Here is a 26,130-nt window from a genome sequence, read left to right as displayed (position 1 = left end):
AAAGGCCACTTAGGAGAGGGAAGAAGGGAGATTGAGAGAGGGACATAGAAAAAGAGGAGGGAGTGAGAGAGAGAGAGGGAGAGAGAGAGAGATTATTAAAGTTGAGGCCAGGTCGAGGCAGTGAAGCCCATCATTGAGGTGAATTGATGTGATTTCATGCTTTGTTTGCAAGATCATTCAGACCAAAGTGCAATGAAGACTTTCCCCCATATCACACCTTTGAGGTAGTGGGACTTTATCATATTTCTAAAGCTGGGATCTCGTTTGATTGAATCTACTCTCTCTGGGGTAGCTCTCACTCAGCCTCAAACATCTACGCCATGATTGTCCCTAATGCCCGTGGATTGGTTATTTGTGACAGAATCAGGTATCCTTATAGAAAGGCCCCAAAACAACACAGCAGGTTTACCTGGCTGAGCGCAGTATGTAAAAGAGCTCTGCTGAGCCATACTGGCTGGTAGTATATTGACCAGACTCTGTTCACTTTTGTAGGATAATACGGACCAAAGTTCAACAGCCTTTCCATCCATCTCCTGACGGGACAGGGACCACACTAACCACAGCGGGACACACTATAGGTAAGACAGATGCTCTGCAATCTCAAGGACAAAATGCACAAGCCCTATCTATGTCTATATCATTTCTCCATAGTGAACAAAAATGAGCGCACTATCCTCACTGTTTAAACACTATGTAGAGAATGGTCTCTTAGGGTGAACCTTTTCTTGTGCTTTGTCAGTGCCTAGCACAGCCTCTCCACCCGTATCAAGTGCTTCCAATGACCCGGTGGGCTCCTACTCCATCAACGGCATCCTTGGAATCCCTCGCTCTAATGGCGAAAAGAGAAAACGTGATGATGGTAAGTGACTGGATTGTATTCCATTGCTTGTACTCCTCTTAAGCTCTTTCTCTGTGCCATTCTAGGACTGCCTGTAAATTCAAATACAGTATGTGCAGGGAGATGAAGGTGGCATTTTGATAGCACTGGAAGAAGCATTCTGTAAAAGCGTTTTGCGATATAGTAATGCAGATTGGACTATTTCATTCAGCTGGTTGTTACTCTGCTGTTTGTGGAGCTGAAGCTCCTTTGTTATTTGAATGATCTAGCATCTCAGCACCAACTAGAAAATGATCATATAGCATGAAGCATTGTGATGTGGTGGCCATTATGATAATACGTGTAAGCAAGTAGTGTGCTGAAGTTAGAGCTCAATTCCTTTGTAAATAATATAGCTAAAGTGATCAACTGCGCTTATTTTAAGGGGGGTATTTGTGAAGGTGTTGAATTAGGATAGAGCAGAAGTGTTAAAAATAATCAGTTAATTTTTCATTTGTTAAAAATATACATATTATAATGGATTGTTATCCAGCCAGGCACTTTACTGCAAGTTCACAAACAACTAAGGCTGAAGTCTTAGTTAGAGCAGCAAACAATGTTTTGCATTGAGATCTCTGGAGCTTTTGGCTGTCTTTATTTGCATACTCTAAATGGACAAACGTTGAGACCGTAGTCCACGTAACAAGTTACAAAAACAGGGAAGCAGACCTGTTCTGACCAATGTTTTCTCTCCTTTCAAAATGAGGGGGCACACAGTGCCTAAGGCCTAATAGCTGATCGGCTCTTCAAACAATCAGCTTTTGAACGCTAGTGAATAAACATTAGTGTGGCACTGGGCCGAACAAGCGCACAAACATAGTGGCAGTTGAGGGGAGGGAGGGTGAAGTGGTTGGAAATGATCTCTTAAAACATTTATCAAAGCAGGCCTACTTGCTTCTTTTATGTTTCCATCTCTTTAGTTCTCTGGAGTGGCAACCACTTGGATGGGAGGAAAATAGGATATTGTAAGTTCTGTTAGCCCACCTTCTCTTTGCTTGCTGAATCACGGGCCACTCGACTCTGATCAAGTGGCCACGTGAGGGTGTGTGTATGTGTGTGTGGAGGCCCCGGTGAAGACAGAAGTGGGGAGAGAAAGAGAGAGTACACCGTTTATGCCTAACTCTATATTTATGGAGAGATTCCTGGAACATATAAAAACTCTGAGAGAAAGAGTTTGTAGCCAATTTGCTACACTGGATGTTGTATTTGGAGCTTTTCCTCCACTGTTGCCACAGCCTGTCTCCAAAAGCAGAATATAAAAAGCAAGTCTTATGAACACTTAAACGCAAGTAGTGATAAACAGTTTGATTGCAGTATATTAAAAGTGAGTGCTGAATTAATAGGGGATGCTTTTAACTGTTCTGCAGATCATTTGGCTGTAAAACTTGAGTTCATGATTCTGCTTGCATTGATAATACTATGTCTTAAGACATTTACTATTGTTGTTGTATTGTTTATTATGACTGCTACTACCATTATGACAAGTGGGGTTAATATCGCCAGTGAATATGATATTACATGTACAATTATTAAGCTCTTTGTGTGTGTATATATTTAGCGCATGCATACTGAATGCATACGTCGTGCTGTGACCCTAATGAAGACCTCATAGCTGCTTTTTTGATCCTGTGCCAATTGTCCAAAAAGCTGTGAGTTATTTAAACTTAGCCCTTATTTCACACAGAGACATCAGGGAGGCCGCTCGACAGCCAGCGCCTGGTTTCAATTTCATAGCAGCACAGCAGCCTTGGGCTACCTGAGCCATATTTGGCTGGGCGCTGCAAGTCTCGCCTTCATTAGCTGATGACATAACTGAATATATGCTAATCCGATTTGAGAGCTAGGTAGAGTAGCATGTACAGTCAAACTCGAATGCATTAGAAGCTAAAAGTGCCTGATTTTCCAGAAAAAAAGTTGGCTTGTTTTTGAATAGTGCAAAAATGTTGCTTGTTCTTTATATGGAGCATTGGGCCGCTGTGCTTTGCTTCTAGACATGGAGGTCAGCCTGTGTATTTGATGTTGGCAGTGCCCTTTAAGAAAAAAAGGTCCCCATTACAAGAGGGATGTGGAGATAATGTAGTGTGACGCGTTATGTACACCAGGTCTTCGTAAGGGGAGCTTCAGGGACATAGGTGTCATAAGAGTCATTAATCTGCCATTTTCATGCGTTATTGCAAATTAAAAGTAGCATGTTACACTCGTCGGCTATGGGTGATGTTAAGCGTGGTGCAGAGGGGAAAAGGGGGGGAAGGTACCTCTCTAGATTAGTTCTTTGGTGGCAATAGCTCCCTGCACGTTGAACATAGTGACATTTAAGAGAATTTGCAATTCTGCAGAGAAAAGCTATTAATTCACAAATTAACATCCCCCTTCCTCTATCACGGATGCACAAGCTATTGAAAAGACAAAAGAAATAGCCTAAAGGGGAAGAGAGAGAGCTGCAGCCCTATCTGTGTAAAGATTGGTTTATATGTCTGCAAGCAGTGATACCAATTATACCAGCACACCGAGAATGCGCCTCAACCTTATTGCTGCCTTCGCAGGCCCCTCAATCCATTGCCAGATTTATTTGTGTATCTCATTATGGAAAATAGAATGCCTCTCTTGCCAAATGCATTAATGGCAAAAAAAGGAGGAATTTAAGCCTGTTTTTGGGGGGAGGCAGGGGGGGTTCACTCATCCATTAATACCTCTATACTGAGAAAGACAAATGAGTGCACTGGGTTAATTACTAGCATTTAGGCCATAACAGTATATTGATACTATATGTTGCTCCCTCCCCCTCTAAGCAGTGTTCAGTTGATTATGACCTCGCAATGGCTGATAAGCAGGTTGGTGTGACCCCACTCTCCCTACTGTCTTTCCCTCAATATAAAATCCAGGCAGGCAAACGCAACACAAGCTACTTAGGGAGTTTAAGCGTTGGAGGCTAGCCGTAATAAATTACATAAAAAAAAAAACATAGACGTGACGGTTGAATTCACTGTGGGAGTGGACAAGTGTGTGCGCTCACAGGAGAGAGAAATTAAAGTGGGTTGATTTAAAAGGCATAGCAGCTTATTTATTTGACATTAGCATGATAAAGAGATTACATCCGCACGGCCCATGCCATCATGGTCAAGGCACGCAAAAAAAAAAAGCTCTGGCACTTCTCTTTGTGGCTTGTTTGTTCATTTGACAGGCATCGCTTTGAAAGAGAGAGGGAGAGCGCGGCCCCCGCACACCTCAAATCCTCCCCCCATGTTAAAATAGTTTGGCCTGCAGCTAGAACGCTTTAGCCTGGTGCTTCCATTTCATGGCTTGTAAGATTCTATTGTGTCAATATGGATTCTACTCTAAAAAAAGGAATAGAAATGAAATACATCCAAACCAAGAAATGGATTGGCCTCAGTCTAAATCGAATAAGAACATCCCACCCGATCTCATCACGATGATGGCTCTCTGTATGAAAGAGAAAGCCCAGATTTGAGCGAGGCTGCAGAGCGGAACCGCGAGAGAAGAAGGTGTCAGGGCTCCTTATCAAAGGACACAAAAGGTCTATGCCCTGCTCTGCTGATACATCTGCATTCAAGCAGACCCGCTTCGCCGTCTGCTGCTGCTGCTGCCGCCGCCGGGCCGCTCACCAAAAGACACCTCACAAATCCACAGCATGGAAATATCTAAGGACAGGGTGGTTCGCTTGAAGAGGAATCATGTCAGAGAAAAGTCAATTATGGGCACTGATGCTGAGAATTAATGGTGCGCTGCATTACTCAGGTTTTAAAAAGGAGCAAGAGAGTGAAGTGGGGAGAGAGAGAGAGAGCAAACGAGAGAGAGTCAGAGTGAGAGAGAGAGAGAGAGAAAGAGAGAGAGAAAGGAGAGAGAGGGGAGGAAGATGCATTCATTAATTGCGTTCCAGAACGTTGCATCACATGAGGCCGATGTGCTAAATGACGGACTGGGTGTGAGTACAGTAGAGGATGTGTGATATGGGTGAGAGGAGAAACCCACTCTGACAACAAGAGAGCGGAGAGAGAGAGAGAAAGAGAGAGAGAGAGAGAGAGAGAGAGAGAGAGATCAGCTCTAATTCCTCAACCCACTGCCAGCCTGCACCCTGCTCAGCACAGCTAAATTGAATTAATAAAGCCTTTAAACATGCCGCAACATAACAGGAAATTAACAGCCCCGGTTGTGCCGCTGCTGCCACCACCACCACTAGCACCGGCGGCAGCAGCAGCACCTCTCTCTATCTCTCTCTGCTCTCCCCTCTCTCTCTCCCTCTCTCTCTCTCTCTCTCTCTCTCTCTCACTGTTTTCTCCCATTCTCGTCTCTTACGATACAGTTATTTGCTGTGCAGCCTTTCCGCTCCATGGCTTTCATAAATAGGGGATTTTTTTCTCAAACTAAGTACAGCTGACATGGAAGGTGTACTTGCCCCCTTACTCAATTCCTCTCTCTCTCTCTCTCTAACTCTCCCTCTCTCTCTTTCACTTCCTCTCTCACTGTAAGCTTTTACGTCTGTTCCCTTAAAAATTGATTTTTTTAAATCAGCTAAGGAGGTTGCAGGATGTGTTTGAGGCAACACACAAACAGTAACAAACTGTTTTTCAGTGAGCAGAATCATCAGAATTTACTACCATCAATTTGTCAGCTAATGCAGTGATCGCCCCCAAAACAAATCAGTCATGTCACCCACCACAGTCAGTAAAACGAAAATAAACGTAAACAATAAACAAAAGCTGACATATGATCATGTCAGGCAGGCCCAGGCCAGGAGCAGGCCTGCTTTATTTAATTCTCCAAAAAGTCTCTCTCTCTCTTTCTCTCTCTCTCTCTCTCCCTCCCTCTCTCTCTCTCTTATCTGAGATGAAAGCAGGAGGCACAGTGTTTCTCTGTTTACAGGATGTCACACCAGCTCAGACAACCCCCTACCAAACCATCCACTTACTATCAATGCATACAAATGCTGAAAACATTATTAATATTTAAAGATAGTGCTATCTGCTTAACCCATTCATATCCAACTCAATTTAATATAGGAAAAAGTTACAAAGCTTTTTTTTATGATTACGTGTAATTCAGAATCAAGTTAGGATTTTGTGTTGAAGTCTAATGTGAACAAAACACTAAATAAGGGAATGTAAGTAGAATAAACCACTTTCAGGGCACATGGTTTAATCAATTAAAAAATCTTCACATTTGCATTTCAAAGAATATATAAGCCAAATGAAATCAAATATTTCTGATTAAAAGTCCAATTTCAAACCTTCACTTTAAAAAAATATCCCTGGCAAAATAGCAGAATTCTTTCTAGAACAATATCACCTTTTAAGGCATCCTTTGTGATTTCTCTCATTTGATAAAAGTCGAGCTCTCTCCTGCTCTAGTTTTATCTGAATTAGGTTCTCTGGAGGAGGAAGCTCAGGAGAAGAGTGTTTTATGGACTCTGGTTATCTGATCTGACAGAGTGGTGGTCCCATAGCACCAGAGTGCTAATGTAGGAGGATGTCAAAACAAACGCACAAAGTGTCCCAATGTGATCAATACAGCACAACCGCAGGGACATCAGCAAACAACAGACGCAGGAACAACATAATGGCCTCTTCACTATGCAATCGGCTCACGAGACGCAGCTTCTTAGAGGTCAAAACAGTGGCTATTATTAAATACTCAAATCATAAAACATTATGGCAGACTGAGTCAAGACCATGCAAGAACAAGAAAAGCTGATGTAACCTTGGTCAGCTCCAGATCTCCTCTAACTATTGTAATGTAGTGTAGAGCAGCCCAGCCCCCATACCTCCAGCGGCAGCAGCGTCCCCCGTGTCCAACAGCAGCCCTGTGTGCTTTGGGCTTTTGAGTATGGGAAGCATGCTGTAGCACAGTGAATGACAAACGCTTGCTTATTGATCGCAGTTTGCACTTAGGCCAACTGATAGAAAGTAATTAATGACTCTATTTTCTTCTGTACCAAAGAGAACAATTGAGTTTTATACAGCAACAACACATAGCCATGTGAAAGACCCCCAAGGGTGCCGTCCGTAAGAAATGCTTGACCTCAAATATGGAATGATTCAAATAATGCCAAGGAAAAAAAGCACATATGAAAAGCATACATGCCACAAGAGGGATTAATAGGAGGGGAAAAAATATATTGCCTTATTCTAGCTGCTACTTCACACAAAGAATACTGCACTCACACACACACACACACACCACACATACAGACACACATATTGCTCTCTATCACAGCTCTCTATGGATCTATTTCTCTGTGAAAGTCAGGTTCATCCTATGGCTTCAGCCATTGAAAAAAGGTCAAGCTGGCGGGTAGAATGGCAATAACACCCCTGAAATGGTACTATCAGTGGAACATGATTGATCAATTGAATTCCATAGCACAGAAAAATGTGGGATTAAGTAGAGTATTATACGCACAATGAGTTGAGGCATGATGTTCATTTCAAGTTCATTTCGCCTCCCTCCTGCCACCAGATCAGGCAATCAATAGGGGCCTTGCATATCATATATCACCACACTCGCGCTGAGGAGAGAACATAATCTGCTGCAAATTTAGAATGACAGATTTGTAAGGGAACTAAAGCCCGAGGCTGGGAGGTTGGGCGTCTGTGGTCATGGCTGCCAGGGTTGCAGGGATGCTCGCCGGAGGTTAGCGAAGGGGTTTTCGAGAGCAAAAACGAAGATGAAGCAGTGGGGAATCCGGGGCACCTGCTTTGGCGAGGTGATGAGGTCAGAATCTGAGGGGAAACTGCTCATTTGTTTATAGACAGTGGGTCTGAAGGAAATGCATAAGCTAGCAGTCACGCAGTGTAATTGTATTCAAGCTGTAGCTGGCCCCCCATTTTTCCAGGGAAAAGCAATCTGAAAGTGAAAGCAGCATTACATTCTAAAGGAAATTGTGCCTTTAAATAATAGCTCTCCATTTCCACCAGCCTGCCAAACGAGAGCAACCCCCACCCCCCCAAACACCACCACCACCTCCACACCCCCTTATTGCTACAGCTCATACTAAAACACATGGTCTTCCCAACAAGTCTATGTTTGCACTGAAGGTAATCCATCAATTACTGCAGACCTATCACATGATGATGGTGCTGATGCTGGACAGGGAGGGGGAGGTAGAGGTGTTGGAGGAGGAGAACCACTCTCTCTCCTCCCCTCTTTCTTTCCCCCTTCTTTCTCTCTCTGGCTCTCATTTTCCTTCTCCTTTTCCCCTTCCCCCTCACTCGTGCTGTCTTTCCTCAGCTATTAGGATCTGTTTGAGGCTAGTGCTGACTGAATTTGAACTGATATACTCCTATCTTTCAGCCCTGCTCCCACCGCTGGTGCTGAGAGGTGCACTAGGCCGGGCTATGAGAGCAGGGAGGGTTTTATTTTTTTGGGTGGCTGCCCTGCAGAGAAATGGGGCCATAATGACTGCTACTAGCATGTGGCCTTGTCCCTCTCTCCTCTCGTAGATGGCTCAGATGGCTCTGGCCCAAACAGTGATTCTCAGGGTAGTGTGGAGAGTTTACGGAAGCACCTGAGGGCCGATGCCTTCACTCAGCAGCAGCTGGAGGCTCTGGACCGGGTGTTTGAGCGACCGTCGTACCCCGACGTCTTCCCAACGTCAGAGCACATCAAGCCAGAGCAGGTCAGTAACACCGAGGCTAAATGGAGAATAACTATGACCAAATACAACAAATCCATTCAGCAGATCTGACCAGTTAGCCAAGATCTCTCTCTTTGATTAGTTAACAATCTATCTGATTTACTACAAGACTAAACATGGAATAAAATGCGAGAAACTCGAATAGCCATTTGATTTGAGCACCTCAGACAAAACAAACAGAATTCAGGTGGAAACTAAGTCACTGACAGTCTTTTAGAGTTTTCTTCCTCAAACATCAGACACCCGGATCAACATCCACTATAACCGATACACACAGTACACAGAATATATCACAGACTATTCATTTACAATACAATTTAATCCAAAACAATATTGTTGAGCTAACCCATGACTCTGCAACGGATATTAAATCTAATCATTTTTAGTTTTAATTAAATTAAATTATCTGACATTTAACAGACTATACAGCCACTGAAACAACACACTATAAAGAAGATTACAGCCTGCAAAAATGATCCAATCAAGGTCCTAAACGTGGTGCAGTCAGAATTACAGCTTAAGGCCTTGCTAAAAGTGATACATGCGACAAAACAAACCCTTCTGTATACAACCTCTTATTTAAAGTTGTAGACTTAACCTTTATTTACTTTCATTAGACTATTAAACAACAAGCGACTATTAATTTTTCCCTTGAAACTCCAAGTGGAGGCCCATAAAGCAAAAGCAGAGGCCTAATTGAGTTCATTTTAATTTCTCTCCAATCGTGGCGAATTACACTGGTGATAAATCAGGGGGACAGCCCTCACCCCTAGTAGAGGGCCTAATTTGCAGCTAATTACAAAACTGATTTCTATTGGAAGATCAATACCAAAACGAATTGGAAATGACTTGCAATCACAAAGAGAACCAGAGAAGGTATTAAAATTGCGAGTAAAGAGGTTAAGCGTAAGGGGAAAAAAACGGCCCTGAAACAGGCCCAGAAAAATCACTTTTAATTCAGTGTAATATTAATCAGACTTTACTCCCTTTTATTGGTCTCTTTTTCGGCCCCCTTTTTAACTCTTGAAAGGGCGGCCCTATTAGCCAATGTCTGGTGTGTGAAGCAAGGCATTAAAAAGCCATTTTGGAAATGCTGAACTCAATAGACTCACCCCTCCCACACTTCTGCCAGCCATTTGGTCATCCTTTTCAAATGGCTCTTCAGTTGCCCCACGCCCAACCTGACCCTATCTGCATGATAAAATGGCTGTTGTGCATCTGAGGCCAGGCCGAATAGAGAGGAACATCCGCTGCTGGCCCAGTGAACAGTTGTATCAGACAATTAGAGTTTATCTGGGATAGAGACAGACAAGACTGGGGTCACGGCATTTCCCTTTGGGACACTGGTCCATTGAGGTACACAGATGCACGAACACATTCACGCACACCCAAGTGTGTGCTGTGTGTGTTTGTATACATGCACACACACGCATTTCAGTAGCAGAGAGATAACAACAGAGCAAGGAAGGGTTTGAAGTACAGAATGCAGGAAGACCACTCCTGAAAGACATACCAAGAAGTTTCCTAACATCATCATATTTATTCAATGTGTATTACAGCATTGCTATCATAGTCAGTATTAGCACAGCGTGACACTTTTTGAGAATCTGGGCCATCCATGAAAATGACTGTTCGTGCTGACAAATTTTTACTTCTGTTTAATGATTCCTTTAATAACTAATCCAAACAAATCTAACATAGATAATTATTGTGCCCAAAAACACAAATCAGCAAATAGAGCATAAATCTATTGTGAATCCAAAATAATACAAATCTCTTTAATTGTTCTCCACGCTACTTGCATGTGTCATCATATTTTTTTTTCAATGAAAACAATTACAAACGGTCGTTTCTGGCTCTAGAAACGGGGCCACATGTCGGTAATCTAACAAAGCAGGGCCGTCTCTTCCCTTGGCTGGTCAGGGGGATGGCTGCAGTCAAGCACAAAGAGGCAGCTGACACCCTTGCCTTTCAACCCGCTCCAAATCCTACTCTCAGCCCCACTCACTAATGTATGCACTCACCATGCACATGCCCTCTCACCAAAATACACACTCAGGCCTTACAGTCTCTCTCTCTGTGAATGGAGAGAAGGGAGATGCTACAGAATTTCAGTATCACTGTATTCCAGGTGCTCATTTATAAAGCTACATAGCTATCACCTGAGCAGCCAGTAGATTAACTTAGATGTAGGCGGTGCCTTCTGTGGTGCCGCATTTTCCTTTTTTCTTCTTTTCCTTTTTCTCATAGTGCTACACTCCAAAAATGGCAGACAAAGCATTAAACATGGCTTCACATGATAATGGAACATACTTGGCTGACTGGTGGCTCAGAAGCAGTTAGCTTTATAATTGGCCACCTCGGATAGAGAGTTAGGCAGAGAGCTGTGCTTCTGTGCGCCTGTTTAAAGTGTCCCCCTCATTGGCAGGCTAATGAATACGCACTACCAGCACTGAACCCAGGACTGGACGAGGTCAAGCCCAGTCTGTCGACCAGCGCCAGCTCAGAATTGGGCTCCAGCGTGTCACAGAGCTACCCGGTAGTGACAGGTAAGAGTGCTGGATCACCTGTCCTAGCCAAGGCCCAGAGGTGGGTAGATTAGTCTGAACTCATACTCTAGTGAAAGGATTGTTGCTTTGGTGAAATAATGGCTCAAATAAATATGAAAGAATATATCCAAAAACAGCTTAAAAGCTTTTTTATGCACTTTTAGTCTAAAATAAAATAATAAACAAATGAATCAAAGGTCAGATGACCAGTTGAAAGCAGTACAGATACAACATAACATAATGAAGTTAAACCCAAAATGAAATTAGTAATGTAATGTAAACCCAAAATGTAATTAGTTGCTACCCACCTCTGCATAGGCCCATAGCATTCTAGCTAGCATTAGCTAGCATTAGGGTTCATCTCCAGTATATGTTTGTGTGTGACCTTTTTTTCAGGCGTGTTGAGTGGTAAAGTGAGCTATTCAAGTCGAGCCGAGCATCTCTGTGAATCTGGCATTTATATCTAAAGTGGTCAGATTAGTGTTAGGACCCACTCTGACTGACAGTGTGAGAGAATACTGCTCACCACAGACAGGTGCTGTTACTTGCATGGCAGGGTGGGAACATTTGAAGTGATGATCTGAGTGCTGACTGACAGTGTCAAGCAAGTCACTGTGCGGTAATTGATGCACCGCCTTCTACCTGTCACCTCTGCTTACTGAGGAACGGCGGATGAAAACGGCCAATGATGCCTTCCTGTGTAAACACGACTGTTGTAAGAAAATTTTATTTAGCCTGTACCTTTCAGGCACATGGTAAGAAAAAGCACTCTGCTGTGTATTGCTCCGTGGTGCTCCAGTAACATCCCCCCCACTTGTCATCTTTTGGTATGTAGTGGTTAATGTCAGGCTGGCTAATTGAAATATTGTTTCATTGCAGCGGCTGTTATTACCTCGGAGAAGGTTAAGTTTACTGATAGCCAACTGTCGCTCCGAGATTAATACACTGAGCTTTTAATAAAATTCACATAATTATGCAGGAGCCATCAAAGCCAATGAGTTCTGTGTGGGCGTAGGACAGGATGATTGAAAATTGCTGTGCCCCCTTCTCAAATGATAGCTGGCCAGTGTTATGCGAAAAGAAAGGGCTTTTTTTCCTCGCAGTAATATGTGGGAGGTAGGATTCCCTCCAGAAAGTTGGGCCCCTGGAGAAGAAAGGTGTGTTTTTGTCCTTTGTATGAAAGCAGTCTCGGTCTGGGGAGCACCCTCATGGCAGGTGGCCTTTCTTGCACCTGGGTTGGGACTCCACAAGGGGGTTTCAGTGCAGACCACCTTTCGTTTCACAATAAAAAACTTTGCTTATAAAGAAAGTATGATATTTTTATAGTTCAACAGTTTAATACTACTATACTATACTATTACTATTAATAATATTATATATATCTATATCTATCTATCTATCTATATATATATATATATATATATATATATATATATATATATATATATATATATATATATATATACACATTAATGCCTAGCTTAGTTTCATGCAGTGTGTGGCAAGGTTCGTCTAACAGAAAAAGAACTGAAAGAACCAATGCTAGAAGAACCTTAAATTGCTATGTGTATTCTTCAAACATGAAATGATATTGTAATTATTTTTACCACTGCCTTCCTGATGCACTGGGCACAAACCTCCTTATTCGAAGGCCTTGAATATTAAATGTTGCGCAAGGTATTTTAAATGGCTTCTGGCAGTAATAACTCCATTTATAATGCAGTGCTGAGCAAGTAATGTCGAGTGATATGCAATAACTGGATGTTATGGTGTTCTAGCATGTGATAAACTTTGGAAATGGGTATAAGGACCAAGTTAAAAGAGGTGCTAAATTACCCCCTGCATTTACATTGAGAGCCAATTTGGAATAAATGACTCCCTGCCATTGGATAGAGCTGCAGATTATGGTCATTCCCTGCAATGTTTTCCTGAGCCAATTAAAATTCACGCTGTCATTGATCATGTTGATTTTATGTCATGAAATTTGCATAATCTATTAAAGATGAATGATTAATGAACTCTTCATTACAAAACAGAAATTGGAATTTTAAGGGCAGCACGAGGGGAAGGAGACACGGCTCTTTTTCTGTCCGCTGTTTATCCTATTAGCGCAAGGAGTTAGGACTGCTGTTCTGCGGCTGAAAAGGCAGGAAGCGCTGTTAGGGAGTTGGATTAATTTATCCAAGCAGGCCTGTATTTGGACTGGGTTGATGTGTCTTCTCCACTGCCATTTAGTAAAACAGATTAATTCCCATTGAAGTGAACACATTTCTGTGCAGATACAGAGATACACATAAACACAGCATTGTAATGTGTGGTTGGCTATAGGCTTTATTGATTATGATTATTAAAATAATCTTTAAAATATCAGATTATTCAACTTTATGCGTTAAATCAGATTAGAGGTATTGTTATTTTGGTCCGCTGTCTTATCAGGGCCAGTGAGACTTCACATTCCAACACTTAGACGTATTTACAGTAATGAAAAAAAAACAAAGGCATGATTTATTCTGGCTATGGAAACTAACTTGGACTCTTTCCAGATATGACTCGTCTTTTTAAAAAGGCCGTTTTGCACATACCTCTAGAATGAATGGCCGGTGCACATTCTTAAGCGCCCTCCCTGCAGAGGCATATAATGGAAGTCTTCCTGGTGCCAGTGGGATGGTACCGTGTAAATGGGCACCCCTCTGACCCGCTGAAAACCTGAGCAGGTGCTGAAGGGATCTCCCTTGTTCCAAATCTCTTCAGAGAGATGGTGGGGGAGTGGGGTATGGGGGAGTCGGGGGGGTAGTGCTGTGCCTGAAAGCAACACAACTCCATGTCTGGAGGTTGTGTAAAAAAAAAGAGAAAAAAAGAAAAGGAAGAAAAAAGCATGGTGCAGGAGAAGTTAGAAGGAAAAGCAGCATACGCAGGCAGGGAGAAAAGAAAAGACTGCTTTGTGTCGGCCTTTGCCGCTGATGAACTCCGGCTGAAATATATCCGCCAGAGAGCCATTTTTTAAGTGTGGCTTGCTATTCTCCAGTGAGCAGCGAACAACAGGCAGCCGGCTCGGCTGAGGCGCCTGATGTGTGGCCCGGTGACAAACTACCTGTGTCTCAGCTCAGCTCAGCACAGCCCCGCCAGGCCCTGCTGCCCAAATTAATGTTTATTTCATCCTCACAATAGCACACTAACCTTTGAGCACACATTTGATAATGAATGACTTTTAAACACATAGACAGGGAGTTCGACTTTAATTCACCTCTCCAAACATTCTTGGCTCAGTCGTAATTGATTAGAGTTGTTGTTTTGCAGGCTTATGATAAATAGCTAACTCCAGAATGCTGAAAATAGAGGTCAAAGATTTTAGTGAACTGTTATTGTTACATACATGAAGGTGTCCCTATTGTGGAGAATTTAAAATATTTGTAATCCCCTAAAGACTTGTATGCAGGTGACTTTGCTATAGCTGCTGGGTTTAAAAAAGGAAGGTCAAATGCTCCCCTCCTACTGCACAGACACATTCCCCTCAGTATACGCACCCATGTGAAACCATGCGCCAGGGAGAGACAGACGTGGAGAACTCTATAGGCCCGATGCCGTGATGTGTTTTGTTGCGAGAGAGCCTCCGCACAGACCTGTGTTTATCTCCCATCTCAGTAATCAGGAGGTTGACAGCCTTCCTTTTTGCAGGCCTCGCTCGTCCGCAGGACAATAAGCAACAGCGCTTCTGATTAGTTTCAGAGTTCACTGATCTTGAACACTAAGCCCGGGTCAGTGTAGCACTGTGCCCTTGTCTGTCTGACAACAGCAGAGCGCTGCGTGTGAAAACAGGAGCCCTAATTCGTTCCAAAAAGCCTCTTTCCCTCTCCTTTATTGGCCTCAAAGGTTTTCGTCTTGAAGTTTGGCTTTATGGCCAACATCTCCTTCTGTTGAAAAAAAGCAATATAGTCATCTGAGCTGTTCATTTTACACCTCTGCTTAACCCCTTTTTGTGTGCACAGTAACAAAATTTTACATTCTCTAACAAGCTCTCCACTAAAAAGCGAGGTTTATTAGTCAGGTACTGTACGCAGATGCAGCCATCAGGCCCTCAGAAAGGGAAATTCTGCCATTGATTTGTGTGGGAAAGAGGCCAGTTAAGTTGCCCGATTTCCTGGCGTTAGGTCTGAAAGGGTTGTCAGGGTTGCGTCCGACATAAAGGAGGCCTTATCTTAATGAGGGATTCTCCGCACACAGCTCGGTTGTAAAACAACAATAGTTGGGAAGCAGCTAATGAGGCTATCATGGAGCTGTGAGAGCCCTCCCCACAGACCACGCTAACAGCAGAGGATGTTAAAGAGGATGAGGAAAGAGAGAGACAGAGAGAGAGAGAGAGAGAGAAAGAGAGAGCCAGAGAGAGATTACATTGATTGTCTGGGTTGCAGCAGCAAACCCACAAAGATGAATGAAAAATGCCAAGTTTCATCAGGCAGATGATATTAATACTGACGTTTCAAAGGGGTTGTTTTATGATTTGCAGTTTTTTCTCTCTCGACTTGTTTTATACACCTAAACCAGAGGGAAATTTCTCTCCTATTTGAGCTTGATTGACCTGGGAGGCTTACTGTTGGCTGCTGATGTTATTTTAGAGGTACTGTACACACAGAAGTGACCTAATAATGAGGAAACATATTCATTTGTTAGTGTATAATGAAAGCCAACAAGCCAGAATTTTGCTTTATAATAATTCCTGTTTCCCAGGTTCATTACAAGGCTTCAGCTTTGAGAAATTAAATATATTCAACGCATGAGTTGTTGCACAACAAAACAGACCACTTGTGTGCTGGAAAGAGGAGTTATCTCTCGCCTGACACTTTGCATTCAGACTCAGTGTTCAGCAAAGAATTCAAAGGAAAAGCCCAAGGGTGTGGGCTGAGAAAGATTTATCTGGGCCTTTTAAGTGAAGAATGCTCTTTATGCTCTGGGACTTACATTCATGAGCTGTAGGAGATGACCGCATTAGATTCCATTTGCTTAACAAAGTGTGTTTATGGTATCGCCAGTCTAATTATTTGGGGATCAGACCCCCTACACGCTGCGTGTGTGTTGCTCCGAACACTGAGTGTGTGTCCTCCACATGCTCTTTGACCCCTGCTAACCTGGCATTGGACTGATACACACACACAGACACACACTACACAAAAACATACACATGCACACATGGAGGCTTCATGCTCACTTCTCTAAAGTCTGTGCTGATACTTTAAAACTCCAAAACACATCTGGATGATTAGACCACAACACAATGCAGTCATGCCTCAGCACAGAGAGCTTACTTTACCATAAAAACACTATCACAGCACACAGCAGAGTCAGACAAATCCGAATCCAAATTTCATTTCATTTTCTTTTTGTTACGTTGGTTTTAACCGACTGATCCCATACACACCCATCCTTCATCATTCCATGTGCTTGTGTGTGTGCCTGTGCATTGTCTGATTGTGTGTGTGGCTTTTGTTTTGTTTCTCCACCCGGCAGAGTCCCATTCGTCCTCGGTGTGTGTTAAGCAAGAGCCACACGAGGCTTCGCTGGCTCCTTTCACCCCCTCTTCGCTGGCAGCCTCGGGCCTAGCGGAACTGTTGCCCTTCCAGCCCAGCGTGTCAGTAGACGCCTCCACCCCCTGCTACGGTGCCTATGCCCACCATGGCCCCAGCTACGGCCAGTATGCAAGCCAGCCTATTATAGCAGGTACAGCCCGACTGGAGGACCCAAAAAAAAATCATTGTACCCTGCGCTGGTTGGGGGGAGACAGCTACTGTCCTACTCTGTCCCAGAGCTACTACCTACCATAAATGATTTTTTTTGTTTTGTTTTTGTTTTTTTTTTGCTGGGAAGGATTGGTGATTCTTGCACATTCTTGTTTGTGTTTGGGAGAGAGCGTGTTTGTCCATGTGTCTAAAATCATGTAACATTCCCATCTATTATCATCAAAATAATGACTGAGTTGCTGTGAATCTCTATTTTTTATGCTCTTAACTGCAAAAAGAAAAAACATATAGCATCTCTACTCATTTTAAAATTTTTAATGAAATTATATTCAAATTCCTCTTGTTAGTAATAAATATACTCAAGACAGCAAAACCAAACCCTAAAATAATAATAATAATAATAATAATAATAATAATAATGTCTGCATTAAATATTCTATGATTACCCTCTGTTTAAGAACCAAATGTTATGTATTTTATGCAGCTTGTACAGCCCAAGACATTGAGTTTTTTGCTTAATAACTTTAAAAGTATGTGAGCAATATCAATATTATTTATCCAGTCAACCTACAATTCAATAAACATCTTTGCTACAAATGAAAATGAATATTTTCAAAAACGTACTATTTATGAACAACACAATCAAAAGCAGAGTGAATGCAAATGTGACATATAACCCAATAGGTGGGTTTAAGTGTAAGAGGGGGTAGTTGTAACAGTCTCTAAAATGTGTTATAAATCAATGCAAAAACACAATTAATTCACTACAGTTCTATGTTGTTTGAACCAGATGAGGTCTCCAACCCAATTTTCATCAAAATAAATATGATTAGCGAAAAGAGGCAGTGTCAAACATATTATTTTGACCACAAAGTAGAACAGCACAACCAATTGAAAAATATTTTATTTACGTGATATCTATAGTACATTTTTTTTGTATAAAAACTTAAAAAATGACTGTGTTTAATGTAAATATGGGGGATATGGACTTCTCTCATTTTTTGCCTTGAAAAGAATACTGTATTGTATATTGTATCTATATTGTAACTTTGTGCTGCAACTAACCTGGCTGTGTGGAGGCTGCACTTTAGCTGTTCTAGCTCTCACTGTGAGTTATTCGTATGCATCAAAACAGTGCTAGAATACAGCCACCAACAGGGTGATTAAAACAACGTAGATGTGAATTCTGTGTCATAAACACACAGCTCAGTATTCAAAAACATTTACAATGAAAAAGTTACCTTTATTTGCAAAAACGGGGAATCTTGAGAAACGTTTGTCCGATTGCTGTCAAAATATGGATAGGAGAACATCACTAAAAGCAAGTTATAGGGGGAATCTGTTTAGCTACATACAATATTCACATTTCACCTCATGTTAGTTTGTGCCCACCTCTCCTCTACTAGTAGACAAATGTAGTTTTAACAAATTGTGCAAATTATGTCAAAATCTTGAGGTGAACTGAAGTGGATGAACACATCAGTGGATACAGTTATTTAAGTTATAGCACCCCTGTTGTCTCGCGTAAGCCATTTTTCTGCAGCCAATGATGACATGTTGCATAGCCATGATCGGACCATGTGTTACATATTACAAGTTTAATAGTTGTTTGTATGGTTAAAAGAAGAATCCACAGCCTGCAGCAGTCGACTGGCATATGGCATATATGCTGTTTACAAATTTCAAAATATATTTCTGATAAGTTATAGAACCAGATTATGCACAGTACACAAATGATCTCAAAATCTATTATGGTGGAAGGGCACTGTCCTGTAGGCTTTTTATTTTTGTTTGGCATAAGCCAACAAATCTGTAGGAAAACAGAACTGACCGTACAGGCTGGTGGTGCACACTAATGCTAAATGAGGCTATGTTGCATATGTAAGTAAATGTGGTCTTAAGATGGCTTGTACTTAAAAACATGTAAACTGGATCGTAGACGCACAAACAAATTTAAGAGTTCCCATTGTCCATCTTTATGGTCAGAATGCCAGAGTACAGGAGATACAGTTGAAAACTAATTTCAGATGCTATGTCAACTGTAATAACATCATTCTAGTGAAGATGAACCTCAGTATGTTTGGACTGGAAGCTGGTATTTGTACATGCTGAACAACTGAATGATTAATGGTGAAAATCTGTATAGGATTGCAGTAAATATCTATTGTACTTCTCCGCTGTTGGTTAGACTGTTGATTGTGCAGGAACACTAACAAGGGATCACAGCTTGGTTTGCTGATTAGTTACTGATGCAATAGAGGCAAAAGATTCAGGGAATGAGTCTTGATGACCTAATGCTATGTGGGCACTGCTACTGGAGTCTGCTACTATTGGTTTTATTATTGCCTTCCCCATTAGTCTCACTCATCTTAAAAATGGCATCCATATTCCACAGTCAGCCCATCCCCTCATTCACTCATGCATGTGTTCAGTCATGCCATTAGCAGATTTTTATTATGTAAAAAGTGAGCAACTTTGACTGCTAGCTGTCACTTTCCGTCATGACTGTCATAGGACCTTCTGCTAACAAAAGCAGGAGGCCCAGTGAAGGCCCTGCTCAGGCTGACGAAGGTTTATGTGTTCCAGAGCCAACGGCACGACCAGAAGAACTGGCCGTCACCACCAATTACGGCATTGAATGTGGAGGCCATGCGCGCTTCTACCCTCAGCACTGCTGAGGTCTTCAGTAAGAGCTCTGCCAAACAACAGCGTTCAGTTCGGTTCAACTCTGTCACTTCACAAAAAAGACACATGAGTGAAAACTGGCCTTCGGTGGTGCTCTGTGAAGCAGGATGACGTGTGGAGAATAAAACGCTGCGGAGTTCTGCTGTGTAAGCAGGTTTGGAATGGCGGAGCATAGAGGAGATGATCTTTGACCACAGCATGGTTTGCCCATAATGAGTTTTGGACAATATAGGCTTGTTGTTTGTCTTTCTAATCATCTGTGACTGGTTTGCTGGCGCTTTCTTTGATAACTGATGAGGTTTGGATTTGAAGCATTATTGGTGATTACTGACACTGGCACAGCGGAAAAGAAGAGGAAATATTTTGATATGATTGAATGTATTTACTGTAGTTGTGCGCGAGGTCACATATCTTCACACTGTGTTACTTTAGCACTGCTTAATGCTTAGGGCTCTTTTCCAGTTGATGCTATGCACTATAAACTTTACTGTGAAAATTATGTGGTCTATACAATATCCTGCCTTATGATATATCAAGGAGCGATTGTGTTTTTGCTAGTAAAGTATGTTAATGTACACATCTTAAGAATTAAAAGGTTTTTTCAAAAAAATAAAAGACAGCACATTAATTTGGATTCAGATTTTGCATATCCATATGGGAAGCATGTGTTCTTTAGTTGACGCTTAGTCCTGGAGCTGCTCTTACATTCTCTGCCTCCTGCTTTTCAGGTCGAGACATGGCCAGCACGACTCTCCCAGGCTACCCTCCGCATGTCCCCCCCACTGGGCAGGGAAGCTACCCCACCTCAACACTTGCTGGAATGGTCCCTGGTAAGTGACATTACTCTTTTTATGAGGCTGTTCATTTTAAGAGAGCTCGTAATATTTTCACCAATTGACCATCTTCAGCAAACCTGAGGTCATTCAAAGCCAACATAAAGTTCATAAAGAAATGTTTGGAGGGCTTACTTTTTACAGCTCTGCAGTGCCTAGTGCCTGCTGAGTCTGTCAACTAAATACAGATAAAAGTCATCTAAATAATGTTTTTAGCATAATGCAAAGTACAGTGTAAAGAAAGGAGGCTTGCCACACGGTGGCTGTAGGCTTAGTAAGGACAATGACGTTCTGTGTGTGAACCGTAGGCCTCTTCGGACACGTAATTGACCTGTAAGGAAGCATCGTGCTGCTTATTGGCTGAGTAGGAGCAAATTAGCGCTGTTCAATAAGCGATCAGGGCGCGGGATATAGGACAGTTCCTTTCAGTTCCACTCGGGTTCCAGCGCTCATTACCCCCCCTCCCCAGCATTCTCACGGACCATCGATAAACAGGGCTCTCTCCGCCCCAGCCTGCAGTGCTGCAGAGCGTATCTCTTTCCCCCTCTACTTAACCTGCAGTTCAGGTTCACAGCAAACAGTTAAGGGTCACAAAACAGCGGGCGGGAAGGCCTGTAAATATTTAAATCACTATCTCTCTGAGGGACCCGGCTTGAGTTTCACTGCCAGCCACCAGGACAGGATGCAATCTGGCAACAGACTGGTGCCCTCTCCCCAAACAGCGCACACACAGACACGGATACACGCACACACAACACCTCTTCTGTACAGTACAATACTGTAAGAGGCTGGCTACAGCTGCAGCACTGTTTACACACTTTATCCCAGGCCTGGCCTCAGCATCAGTGACAAAACATGCCCCATAGCATCTCCACAAACATACTTTGAGCAAAAAATTGGAAAACAAATATTTTACATCAAACACAGAAGGATTCTTGCGGCGGTCACTGTTGAGTGCTTCAGCCGGATTCAGCCTCCCTGGGCTGCAAACATGAATACTGTTTTTGCTGGGTAAATTTAATTCAGTGACAGAATTCATTTGTTGGGCAAACATATCTTTACAGGTACATCAAATATGGTTTCATCAAAGATTCATTTTCACTGGTCACACACACACACACACTCAGAAATCCTCTTAAATCCAGCAGCCACGGGCTTAGTGTGCATTCCCATTCATCTGGTCCCCGAACGACTAAGATTTAGTGACAGACCCCAAACACTGTTAAAGCAAAAGCCATTCCTCACCAGCTTCATATAAACCCCAGCCTTTATTGTCTCATAAAAGAAAGAAACGTGGAGGGACCAACAGCATTGCTCACTGACACGCTTGCGGCTGTTCCCTGAAAGTCGAATCCAGGCTATATAAAGAAGGCGGGCGCAAGCAAGAACGAGTCCATTGGGGAGCTTTTGGAAAGTAGGGAAAGTGAACTCTGATAGTGCAAAGGCAGATATCAAAGAAAGAAACCGTAGAAAAAAAGAATGTACTTAGAGCTGTGATAAAATTCAACCAAAACATCCAAGCTGGAGGGCTTACAACAGCAAAATCTAGCTTGGGCTGGTGTAGTGCAATAATGTAATTTATGTCCGTGCTGATCTGCATCAGTTTTAGGGGCTCAGCTTTAAGTGATCTCCAAAATAGTAACTTTACAGAAGAAGGCAAAAATGTTCTCAACTTTCAACTTAGATTTTATTACAAGTAATTTTGGAGCATTTTTATTGCTCCACTCATCATGAAATTTATACATAGTATAAAGGACAGCTGCTGTGCTCAAAGTACATAGAAAAATCACAAAAAGGGGAGATGATTTTATTGGTGAGGAAGGATATTCAAGCAAAACTGAATTAAGATGCATCAACTGAATTGAAATATTTTAAAACATTTCATTAAGATTAATTAAAAGATTACTTATTTATAATTTCTTCTAATTAGAGTCTGATTCATTTTCATTTTTCAGGAAGCGATTTTTCAGGAAACCCCTACTCCCATCCACAATACACAACTTACAATGAGGCTTGGCGGTTCAGCAACCCTGCATTATTAAGTGAGTATTAACACTGGATTACATGTTTATTCTCTTTGTTATTAAGCTTTTTATAGTGGGCCTAAATAAATAATCTTTATAAACATAAACTTCAGCACGTTTGCAAAAATCCAATATCTGCATCTTCTTTCTTTAAATGGTTTATTTTTTATTTGATTACATTGAGCATAATTTACTTCATTTTACTGACATCATGGCATTATGTAGTCTGAACCATGATGTAGCAACACCATATTTGATAGATTTCTGAAGTAACCAAAGTTACTCCCTACAAAAATTAGGCCTATTAACATGAAGGTGATTAATATAAGCTTTATTTATCAGCTCAAATCACGCTACTTGATCCTGAGCTGAAGTGAGCGTGTACTGTCTCCTGCTTTCGAGTGGGCCTGAATGTTCCTCTGCTGTGGTGCACTAGGTGGTTTCAAACGGTCCGCTCTTCTGTTAACTTCCAGGTTCCCCTTATTATTATAGTGCCGCATCCCGGGGCTCCGCCCCTCCCACTGCTGCCACTGCCTATGACCGCCACTAGTTACCATGGCAACCCAATCAAACTGCAGCACCATGGTCGTGGCCTCCATATTGTACCAGTCTGAATGGCATTAAGGTCCACGGGATTGAACTTGACTCTACAATCTTCAGTTTGGTGGGGTCAAGCTGAGATTAAGAGGGTCAAGCAGCGGTGGGTTTTTGCCTCACACATTTCTTGGACCCCCTGATCATCGACACCAGAGCCCTCGTACTTCTTCGACGCGCCGGAAACTGACTGAGCAATTTTCCGAAAAGACTCTGAAAGATTATACAAAATATATATATTATAAAATATAAAACATGACAAACCGTGTGAAAAATACAAAGTAACAAGTGATGTGTTTTTTTTGTTTTTTTGGTTTTTTCCCATCAATACATTCCTTTACATACTGTACTTAGTATCACTGACCAAGGATCGATTGAGGCATTTAGGACTGTCCTTTGCCAATGTCCTACCATTATCACTGTCTCACCTCTCACGGACACATCAATTATGCACGGAGTACAGAGAAGGAGAGAACTGCAGTAGAGGGCTTTCACTCAAACCCCTACTATAATGACCAGTTTAGTCATCTGCTGCCTCTGAGTGATAGCATGATGATAGCAAAAGACGTACACTGTTTTCTGTGATACACAATCATGTGTAAAAGTCTGACTACTAAGAATAAAAAAACAGAAAACTCCGAATGGTCTGAAAAGAAAAGAATTTATTAAGTTATAGCTGTGTTTGGATTTAATGAATTTCTCTTTCCTTTTTTTTTTACATTTAATGCCAGTTTTCTGTCTTGCAGTTCATTCAGTTCCGACTTCATGACCAATATTATATGCTTTGCTCATTTTTGCACTATTTAATCATAAGGACATTGAGCTAGCAACGTTTACCAGACTACATGCACAAACATGTACAACTACTCATTCTAAATGCTAACTGTGTAGCATAATTGGGCAAAATAATTGAACATAATAAGTTGTACATGCCTTTTTCATTTCATTTCAGTAGGAATGAAAAAAGACATATTATATATATATATATATATATATATATATATATATATATATATATATATATATATATAATAAATGAAAAAAGACATATTACTAAGCCACTATGATTTGTACTAAAATCAAGTCAGTGCTGTTCAATTATTTAGAACCGAGAAGTAATTTTGTGTAAACGCACTGCTCATGCTAAAAGAACAAAAGCACTCTACTCTTATGTCATCGTGAGTAACACTCCTAGTAACGCCTTACTATCATTTTCCCCCCTTTTCCCTCAAATGTATGGGGGAAAACATTGGCTCCAGTCCTGAGAGGTAGACGTGCATGTAACACAACATTTGTGCTGTTGATCACAATTTTTCTCTAAATCTAGGTGGGACATTCGAGACAGAAGTGAAAAAGATTCATTATGTTACACACTCCTGGAAATGTAAAGTGAATGTAATTTTTACCACATTTGCCAAAGACATAGTTTGATATTTAATATTTTATTTGCAGTCTCTGTATGCATTAATAAAGCAGTATTATGTTTTAATAGTAGTCAACACTGATTGTATGTGGTAATGTTAAACAAAATGCAAAAGGTCCATCAAAGACAACATTACAGTGTACACGAACAATGTGTATTGGGTTACTTAATGTTTATGTCATTTGCAACAAATTGCTGCTTTGTAGAATTTGTGTATAATGTGAAGACAATTCTTCTATGTATATAAGATCATCTACATCTGACCATTGCAGTATCGTACTAATTTACTGATTCCATTTGTACATATGCGATTTGAAAAGGAGAAAAAAAATACATACATTTGTGTCTTATGTGTTGTGCACTAAAGCACAACAAAAAAAAAGAAAAAAGGAAAAAAAAAGAAACCTGTCATTTATTATTCTGTGGGTTTCAAATGATGCCCATCACATGTATGGCTGGTTGTACGTTTGGTTCCGTTTTTCTTGACTTGTTCATAATTTTTTAAGTCACTATGCAAATGAAGTAAAACAGCTTTCTGTATTCTCTTTTACCACCGTGTTCCATCTGACATCTGATTCCAGTTGTTCCTTCGGCCTCTTATTGATGGCAAGTCTGTACAAATGAACAAATGCATTCTCCACGCCTGGTTCTGTGGACTGCTCTGACGGATTTCCTTACAGCGATCCTTATTCCACGTTTAAAGTGCATTCTGTAACTTTACGGTTCTAAAGGTTCTTGAGCCAAGCTGACCTGAAAGTGTTCGCTATAAGACACAGCAGCATGGAAAAATGTCTTCTGCTTCTTCATACACCAGCAGAGAGAACAGCAGTTAAGAATAAATGGGTGAATATTGTTACAGTTTAAAAGGTCAAAAGTGCAGTCCCGCTTAGAATGAAGAGATTTTTTTGTCTCACACATTGCGCTCCATTTTGTGTCTTTTAAGAAGAGGCAGACAGAAAGGACCTACATCATTAGAGCAAGGCAGAGGACATGGTTCTCCTCCAGCTGGTAAAATGATACAGGAGATATATCATGGACATAACAAGAATTTCTGATGAAAATCTATAACAAAAGCCATGTGGCCTCAATCACTGCTCTGTTCCACTTCTGTCCAATTCCTTTTTTGTGCACATGAGAAATAAATTTTTTGTATGTCAACCTGTAAGAGTGGTATTTATTATTAACCCTTTCATGAGGGAACCATTAAGGGTTCAAGGACATGATAAGGTCCCACTTTTTATGAACGTCACACCACAAAAGTGTACATAAGATGGTAAGCGAGAGAAAGAGAGCATGAGAGAGAAGGCAAAAGACTCCTGCAGAGTCAGTTATACACACGTGTATGTATACAGACATAATGTATGCACACGTGTGTTGAAATCTTTCAAAACCACCTAAAATACACACACTGATATACTGTAATATAGTGTATATGATATATAGTACAAAACATTCAGTTCTGCAGAAGCGAATAGGGAGAGAGAGAGAGAGAGAGACAGAGATATGTAATGATGCTGGGTTTCCTCAGCAGCACACCACTGCTTGCTCCTCCTGCTCGAGCAGACAATCCAACCCAGTTGTAATTCAATTGCTCTGCCTATTGTTTATTTCATAGCTCCCCTGTGAAGCATCAAAAGCTGCTGTTCTGTCAGCCTCTTACTGTCGTATATGTTTGTCATTCAGGCCTTGTTAAAATAACGAAAAAGAGCCTCGTCTCCACTCTTCCCCCAGCTGAGAATTCCCAGTGGTAAAATTATTCCAT

General features: G+C 41.5%; 1 protein-coding gene across 6 annotated transcripts in view; it reads left to right on the top strand.

The window, feature by feature from the left end:
* pax2a (paired box 2a) overlaps positions 1-23,862 on the top strand; it is a 34,349-nt gene extending 10,487 nt beyond the window's left edge. For 3 of the 6 annotated variants that reach the window (XM_036574218.1, XM_036574216.1, XM_036574215.1), the window contains 8 exons: positions 493-578; positions 740-859; positions 1,798-1,842; positions 8,335-8,510; positions 10,957-11,077; positions 20,223-20,324; positions 22,283-22,369; positions 22,825-23,862. In XM_036574218.1, coding sequence (XP_036430111.1) covers positions 493-578; positions 740-859; positions 1,798-1,842; positions 8,335-8,510; positions 10,957-11,077; positions 20,223-20,324; positions 22,283-22,369; positions 22,825-22,901 — 814 coding nt within the window. In that variant the 3' untranslated portion in view covers positions 22,902-23,862. The remainder of the gene's footprint in view (positions 1-492; positions 579-739; positions 860-1,797; positions 1,843-8,334; positions 8,511-10,956; positions 11,078-20,222; positions 20,325-22,282; positions 22,370-22,824) is intronic. The other 3 variants (XM_036574219.1, XM_036574217.1, XM_036574220.1) reach the window with 2 other exon arrangements.
* Positions 23,863-26,130: the final 2,268 nt, after the last annotated feature.

The sequence above is a fragment of the Colossoma macropomum genome, unplaced genomic scaffold (assembly GCF_904425465.1).
Source record: "Colossoma macropomum unplaced genomic scaffold, Colossoma_macropomum, whole genome shotgun sequence".
In the NCBI taxonomy this organism is placed as follows: domain Eukaryota; kingdom Metazoa; phylum Chordata; class Actinopteri; order Characiformes; family Serrasalmidae; genus Colossoma; species Colossoma macropomum.
Note: the sequence above shows the minus strand (reverse complement) of the source record. Positions and strands in the feature narration are given on the sequence as shown.